This window comes from Phytophthora infestans, genomic scaffold (assembly GCF_000142945.1).
Source record: "Phytophthora infestans T30-4 supercont1.103 genomic scaffold, whole genome shotgun sequence".
NCBI classification, from domain to species: domain Eukaryota; phylum Oomycota; class Peronosporomycetes; order Peronosporales; family Peronosporaceae; genus Phytophthora; species Phytophthora infestans.
Genome location: NW_003303656.1, coordinates 294,337 through 303,022, shown reverse-complemented (window position 1 = coordinate 303,022; position 8,686 = coordinate 294,337). Strand labels below are relative to the sequence as shown.

Genomic DNA, 8,686 nt, shown 5'->3' with positions numbered 1-8,686 from the left:
TGTTAGTTGCGTACCTCCTTGCGTGTGTGTACAGCTTCTTTCACCCTGTAGTGTTCCCCTTATCGAACTACGAGGAACTGTTCTCGGCGTACGATATCTCGAATGTTTCCGTGCACATTGTGAGCCCCGTGGGAAATTCAATAATCACGCCACAAGGTGTTTCATTCGAGTGGCAACTTGCCAACTTTCCCACTGAAGCTCTGCATTTGTATGGCGCCGAGGTTTTTCGATACGAATTATTTTTGGACGACGAGGTTTTCACGTCGGAAATAGGATTTCTTGCACTTGAAAGCGAAGACGACGATACTGAAGTGCTCAATCGCACTGTCGATTTCTCTCTCCGAAAAATCACCACACGCACGGGATATTTAAGCTTCACCTCGAAGTTTACTATTCCCATTTCCTGGGCTAATTCGAAAAGCTCACGAACATACAGAAAGGATGTCTACCTCCGAAAGCCACCCCACTCTCCTCTATTGAGGACGAGGTACACCTATCACTAACGTCTCCCTTGGATGGTGCTATCTTCGAACGACATCAGTCTATTGTCCTCGAGTACACCGCCATGAATGTACAAACTCTCGAGTTGCTGATTGATGACGACATTTACTTGAAGAAAACCCACGTGGACGATGGCAATATGCTGCTGCGTGGACTCGGCGTGGGGCCGCACACACTCGGAGCGAAAGCCGTGAACGACCAGAATAAAGTCACAGCGTCCAGTTTAGTGCATGTAGAGATAATGGAGTCAGCATAGGCGCTATTAACTGTAATTGGATGGAGTTAGCGTATTACGGTACTGCACACGCTGTGAATTTCCCTGTAACGGGGAAGATATATGTATTTTAGCGGTAAGCGAGGTGTTCTCTCTATCCTCATCCACACTCTTACTGCCAGACCTTCTTAGGCTTCCAGTGGAAGTTCTCGTACAGACGCAGCAGGTTGCGCTCGAGCATGGCCACCGTGACCTTACCCACCAGTGGCACGTACTGCACGCCCTTTATCTAAAGCAGCTCGGCCTCGTCCACGTTCTTGAAGGACGCGACGTTGATGATGACCGTGTTTTCGCTGACCCACTCAAGCGGCAGCTTGTAGCTCTTAACGGGGACGCCAGTAATGATGACACGAGACTTCTTACACGCCGTCTCCTGCGTCTCTTCGCTCGGGATGAGCTTACCGCGACGGAATAGGTACAGCGAGTCAATGTCGGCGCTGTACACGTCAGCGCCGTCATTCGCAAGCATAGCAGCCAATGGGCGGCCGACAATGTCACTACGGTTAATAGCCGTGATGTTAACACCTGACAAGTGGTTGCCAGTAGGCTTGGTCTTGTCGTAAACGCCAAGGTGTTCGAGGATCTTGACAATTGCCAAAGGTGTGCAAAACAGCACGCACTTTTGCGTCCTCTCGTCGTCTACGTAGCGGATGTTACGGTACAAGTTGCCACGGTAGAGTTGGCACAGTCCTTCCACGTCCTTCTTAATGCTGATGCTGTCGCGCAAAAAATCGTCCATGGTGCCACCGAAGAAGCTCGGGAAGGCGCCGAAGCACGGGTAGTACACGAGAATACCGTGCACATCCGAGTCTTTGTTGGCCTTCTCCAAAGCCTCCAGCAGCTCGTCCTTGGGCACTTCGCGCAGCTCGTAGCGGATGCCGTCGCGTGCACAGGCCTTGCCCGTCCACTCGGCGTACTTCTTGGGCCGTGAGCCAGCAAACCCACGAGCTTGGGACCCACGCTACCCATGTCCTGCTCAATGTACTGGCGCACGGCCAAGCTGAAGGGCTCGGCGATGGTCGCAGCGTTCATTTTCGCACCGGCGGAGTCGGTCATCTTGATGTTTGTGGTAGACGTCGGTTTGACGGATGGCTGGCTGACCATTAAGCGAAAAACCGTTTGGTAAGAGCTCGATTTTTTAACGCTTTCGAAAAAAAGGGTTCAATTAATATTTGATCATATTATAAAGCCAAAATAATTAAGAGTCGTTTTTTCAAAAAGAAACGCTTTGTTTAACACCTTTGGAATTCCTTTTTATTTTAAATCGCAATGATTTGATAAAATGTCATTGAAAAAAGTGTTTCGAAATCAAAGTGCTTTTAGAAAAACAGAAAGTTTTTTTTCTCAGGGTGGCTCTTAGCCACTGCCACGTGTGCCATGCCATGGCACTAGAGATTGAGCCATGGCATGGCGTGGTTACGAATAGACCTGCCACTGTGCCATCATGAAAACTATTTTTAAAATATTCATTAATGCAAATAAAAGTAGCATGGCACATGGCAATTGCCCCTTGCCATGACACTTGCGAATGTCCGTGGCACTTCCTGTCATTTTATTTACTTTAAACTCTAGCCCTAGCAAGCGCTCATCGAATCGGATCACAGCATTTTGTGCCATGGCGTGGTTAAGAGCGACCCTCAGTTAAGCGAGCACTTTTCAACGTCAGACTTAAAAGCGACATCAAAGCTCCTATTGCTTTTTTTTTAAAGATACCGTTTTCGAAAGCGCTTTTTTGTAGAGTACTTGAATTAGCTCCCCAAAAAAGCACAACAACATTTTTTAGGTGCTACAGGGCCAAAGCAGCGCATGTTTAAAAAGTATAAATTAAAGCAGTATGTAAGCGGGCACTCGCTGTTAAGGTCGAGTTGATTCAGACTCCTTGCGCTGATGGTACCGTCGTCGCGCAGTGAAACAGTACCAGTACCCGACACGAGCTAAGCCAAATTAGTGGCGGGGCAGCGAATCGAGCGCCTTGTTTTTGCTGACTGGGCTTATGTCTCCAGCCCATTCCTTCAATTAAACATAATTTTGACGTTAGTCCAGCCGATTTGTCAGTGATGCAGTTTATCGTACCGGAACGATGGGACTGAGGTCGGTCTCCCAGCTAACAACGCTGTGTACAGCGGGGACCATAAAGCCGAACACAAGCACGAATGCACTCGTGATGTGGCCTATCACGGCATCCTCGAGCTCCATAGGTGTGTGTGGTTTGTACAGCATTCTCTTGAAGTAGTGTTCTTCTCTTCGGAGTCTTGTTGGTCTTGGCGGGAATTGGTAACTGAGTCTGAAGACGCCAGCTTTGTGAATTAGTACACGTCGACCTTCTGGATCGCGGCGTTCTTTTGCGTCCCGTAACATAGAAACTGCATTGCGGGACGCTCGACTGTGTCTCAGCTACGGACATCAACTTCAGCTTACGTGGAAAACTGTAAAGTTACTTTTGAACTTTAAGCAAATGCGTCTCTCCAGACGCATCGTTTTCTCGTCGTCACGACAGAAGTGTCGTGTACGGGGTAAGAATACCTGGTGGTGGTGTGTACACTGTATATATAGCGTGTGGTGTATCGCCATAGAGTAGATCTAATGCGACACAATGTTTCTCCTTGTTATCGACGAGATGCGTCCGAATTTTCATAATTGAAGTTGTCGCTTTTGTAATTAGCGCTAAATTCTACAACATAAACATGAAAAAAAAGGTGAAAAGTGTTGACGAAACAGAATGCAATAAACATGATCGCGGATTGCCACCATTCGCTGGGCCACGGAAGGGCAACATGCTGCACACGTCACTGTGTCAGGCGTTTCGTCGTCGGCAACGCCTACTGTATCGAAGATAGCTCCAGGACCGGTCAGTTGACGGCGATTGACTTTTTAGCCTGGATCGCTCGACCTAAAGAGCCTTTATGAAAAAGCGAGAGTCATACGACATACTTCCCGAGGTGTACCAGTTGGCACGACTCCGACGTGGCACTTGTTTCAACGCGCTTCAAAATGGTCGCCGTCGTCACCTGTTCGCTTCGCGTCCGACGACACGATGGCCCACCGAGACGGCACTACCAACGCAAAAAACGAATTCCCATATTTTGTTGAAGAAGATTTTTTTTAAGCATCGCAGCAACAGTCACAACTTAAAGCGATGATGACGCAATGTGTATATCGCTTTGCTAAATGAACGATCTTCTTGAAATCTACAAAAGAGGCGATTGGCATCTGGGTTTTTCGCAGGCTGAAGTTGACGTTAATCATTTCTATGCTGCTAGAATAATTACACATGCTCATCACGAATGGTGGTCAATGAAATGGGTGCCTTTGAGACTCAGTTATTACCTATTTGCGTCATCCAGACTAAGACCAACAAAACTTGAGAGAAAAGCATAAGAGAATGATGTACAAGCCACACACACCCATGGAGCTCGGCGACGCCGTGCTGGGTCAGATCACCCTGGCGCTTGTGTTTGTGTTCGACCACATGATTCCCGCAGTGCACAAAATCGTCAGCTGGGATACAGACGACGTTGATATGGGCCCGATCATCCCGGTATGAAGATCATCTAGTGAATCAATAACGCGGATGCGATATTCTAAGATGTTTTTATCCATGCAGGAATGGAGTGGCACTATTTGGCCGATCACAAGCAAGAGCATGATGCCCACGACGACCGAAAAGGCCTAGTTATTGAGTCGCTACTGCTGTTGCGCAGCAACCTTCAACTTCCTACCCCGATTGTGGCGAGCAGTGCAAACTAGTTATAACGGTTGCATACTCTTTTTTTAATTATGAGCAGGAAACATGCTTCTTAAAGTATCCAATCACTAATATCGGTACTACTTCGTAATACGTACAGTACGGTATCACAGTACAGTTCGGCAGCATGTGCGTCAATTACACACATGGCTGTACTGACAAAGTTGTGCGGCTACAGAAGGCCAAACACTTGTATAAGCAACCAGAGTGTACGAAGCTTTTAACCAGGCCAAACGATTACTCATTCCGAGAGAGCGCCATCGCTGTAGTAATTCCGAATTCAGTTTTTTGGGCCCCGCAGAATCGCCTGAATTTTTCAATATCTGGAAACTCGGCATCAGGCATTTCCCACGAAAACGTTAGTAGTATGACATGGAACATTACGCCGGCAGTTTTTTTACTTTCCGTAATTTACCTGCGAGACCAGTCCTGAAACGTTCTTTCGAGGCAGCTGCTATTTTGACGACGCAACCTCTCGACCACCTGAGAGCGAAAGCAACGTCTTTTCGATCTTAGGGTAATTTTAGAACCGCCCAACCGGTGAGAGCTAAACGACGTTGATTTGACGACGCCCACCTTATAGCGAGCCACGTCTTTTTGGATCTTAGGACGTTTCGGGACCGCTGCGACGGACAACATTCAAACTATACATGTACAGTACTGTACCCCGTTTCCGCGCCCTCGGACTTTGATAAACTTCCGGATGCGATTGTCCTGAATCTAAAAGAACTAGAGTTTGTAAGCTAAAGTCTGATTTATTTGCAAATCCTATATGGTCCACCCCCGCGAAAACGGGGTGTATTGATAAAGGCACTTGCTATTCAACCCGACTGGTGTGGAAGAGACAGGCTAATGGTGCCCGACAGCACCCGATCAATGCCCGACCATGCCCGACACAAAATAAGTCAGTTGAGCAATCAAGCGTCCGTATACGTATATCCGGATGTGAAGACTTTGTGGTTTGAGCGTGCAAGTACGACCGGCATCATGTCATGAGCATGAGAAACTTTATTCAGTAGAGCTCAGTGGGACTGGTAAGTGCAGAATCAAAATCAACTTGTTGAAAGAGCTAACTATAGACACATATATATGTATCTGTAGCGCAGATACTGTAACTCCTTCCTACTCAGCATGCACAGACCTTGGGCACCGACGAATACCTCAAACGCTAGCAGAACATACATACCACAATTGTGTGAATCTACTTGTACCCCTAGATCGCCCATGTAGTGGTGTACTCGGTATTTCCTTGGTGCGTAGTTTGGCAGTTGCATTGCCAGCTTTTCTGCGATCGCTCGGACTCTAACGACATAGCTCGAGCTCATTGGGTCATAGATGCACACATCATTCAGATTTAGGTTCACCATTACGCAGCACCAATGCGTGTTGCTGCAGCATATAGGGATCAGAATTTTCTCGTTCGTCTTGCCCGCGAAAATTGTAGCGAAGGCTCTGGTATTGACAGGACTATCTTCATTATCGATGGAACCGATAGCACCTGGATCCACAAAGACGACATCAATTCGTTTTCCGAACGGCTTGGACATGACGATATTCATGGTATCGTCGCTTAGCTGTTTCTTTTCCGACGAGATCTAGAATTTCTGCCTGTTTGTCGAACATAACGTTTAGTTAGAAAGTGTTGTAGTGATGGCATGATTTCGTCGACGTATCTTTGCAGACATAAGCGGGATTGACTGCATCTTTGACAGCATATCCGTCTGTAGCACCACTTGAAACGGAGCAGGCATTGGGAGTGTGAAGTCAATGGTTTCGACCCACTTCACAGCCTTCTCGACCTGTTTTACCACCTTTATTGCCCTGTGCCACCTATTCATGATCCCAATTGTACTCGTTGAGTACGCACCAAAGCCTGGAATATCCAGCGCCACGGCACTTTCTGCTAGGCCTTTGTGCTTCGACTGCAGAGCCGAAACCTTTTTCCAGCAAATGGCAATTTGTTCAGGGCGCAATATCCGCGTGATCGACTCTGCTGGTATCAAAGCAATTGTGGGTGGCAAGCTCGATATTGTTCGTGCTGTAGGTGTCTTGAACTTGAAGCCATACTCCACCATTTTGAACTTGTTCACAACTGCAGCTGACGATATGTATGTTGCATCCGAAGACAGCGCTGCATCCACGGACGCCAAGCTTAAATTCGAAGCGTACAGCTCTGAGTCTTCTTGAGCTACAATGACAGTTTTTTTACGAGCTGCCTTCTTTGATCTGGCTGTCTGTCTTGGTCGTCCTCGCGATCTTGGAGGACTCGCTATCACAAATGGCGTGTCTTCCGTTGCTGGTGGTAGTGTGCTTAATTTAACGTCCCCGACTGTATCCAATTCTTCCCCGACTGGATCCAATTCTTCCCCGACTGGACCCGATTCTTCCTCGACTGGACCTGATATGCCCCCAATTGAGCCCGATTGGCCTACGATCGAGACCGACTGGCCCGATAAATCTGCAACCTGTGTTGTTTCGACGGAGTTGCAGCTTGTGGCATGGTCAGACTCAGAGGCAGTTGGGGATACATGACTCAAATTTGCTGTATCCGCATGACGAGTAAGCAGTTCCGCCGACACGTGGTGAGTCGGCCGTGCAGTCGGATCGTGACCAGTAAGTAGTGGCGGCGACAGCGCATCATCGCGCGGGTTGCTAGTCGAACCGTGACGCTCAGATTCAGCTGGTGGTAAAATTGGCACACCGGGATCCTCGAATTTGCCTCTCTTGAACCGCCCAGTCACACTTTGAAGATACTGCATCGCTTCTTTATACTGCGTCATGCCGAGTCCCGCCATGGTGTCACAAATTTGGGATGCAAATTGCAGTACTTCACAATATTTGTGGTTCGAGTCCCACGGTCTCGCCTGTGAGGATATCACATTTTTTTACCTCAAAAGACTTTGGCTCCGCTGTGTCAGAGACGACACTTGTATTTTCAATCGCCGCACGCACAGTAGACAACAGCCACCGCCTGTTTAACAGTAGTGTGGGGATGACTGTCTCCTGACCAAGAGCCTTTCGGAGGTAGAAAACGTGTCGACAGGGTAGCAATCTCGTGCACATGAATAGACAGGAGCACTTCCATTCGCGCTTAGTAACTGAATACTCGGCGTTCATCTCGTCCAGCGCGTCATCAGCTGTAGATATACTCTTGATAAAATACACGTCTGGGCACCCCTCATAAAACGTGTACGACGCAGATTTAATAGCATACGAATACTGCCCGAATATAAGTTCACAAGCATGCTCACTGACAATATTCGTCACCAGTGTCATCTCGTTTTTGTAATCAGGATGCTGGACGGTCACATTCTTGTATACTTCTGCAATGAACAATCGCTCTGGTAACGTTTGATAGTACATGGTCGAAGCGATGCACTCATCCACTCCCATAAACGAATCCACCCACTCTTTAAGCTGCTTCCAAGAGGCTTCTAGGCGATTGTTGGTATTATTGCCGAGTGTGACGGTATTCTGGCGCCTATGTGCACACCAGAGCTCACGACAGCTGTCCCAATTCTTTCGAAAGTACTTCACAAAAGGATGTTCATCAATGCGAGAAGAAATATCTTCCAGTTCATGATCTGTGACTTCTACACCGACTGAGCCCGACTCCACACCGACTGAGCCCGACTCCACACCGACTACGATACCAAATCGATCATTCGCAACTGGACCGGCATAACCAATCGACGCAAGATGCACCATGTACTGAAAGCGTTTGTCGTACTCTGCTTCCGTTTTTGCGTAGACAAGTAAGCTCACAACACCGCCAAGTTGCTCTTTCTGAGACCTCGAAAAGCCATAGTCAGCTGAAGCAATCTCTTCCCGTAGGTACTTCAGCACGTGAAATTGGCAAAGTAAGACTGTCACCCCAGGAAATGCCTTTTCAAGTACGGACAGTTCTGTGAAATCCTTATCCACCAGCACACATTGAAGTCTTGACCACGCAGGATTGTTCGCTTTGAATTCCTCTATCGCTGTCAACAGGGTTTCATAGCGCTCATTTTGAAGCAGCGCGTGCTGCACAAACTGGCCCTTGCCGAACGTGCAGCGGGGCTGCCGTAGCTTTAGCGTCAGAGGAAGACGTTCGACTCAAAGAGTCACTAATACTAAGTTCCTTATCCAAAGGACACTTACAGCCCAAGACCAGGGCTCAAAGTTAA

The 8,686-nt window shown here is 47.9% G+C and overlaps 1 protein-coding gene across 1 annotated transcript; it reads right to left on the bottom strand.

Annotated features, from left to right (window-relative positions):
- Positions 1-1,004: 1,004 nt before the first annotated feature.
- On the bottom strand, positions 1,005-1,879 carry PITG_19379 (methylenetetrahydrofolate dehydrogenase [NAD+], putative; the record flags this gene model as incomplete). Its single annotated transcript, XM_002896129.1, has 2 exons — positions 1,005-1,736; positions 1,769-1,879. The coding sequence occupies 2 exons, from the start codon at positions 1,877-1,879 to the stop codon at positions 1,005-1,007; spliced, it is 843 nt and encodes a 280-aa protein (XP_002896175.1).
- Positions 1,880-8,686: the final 6,807 nt, after the last annotated feature.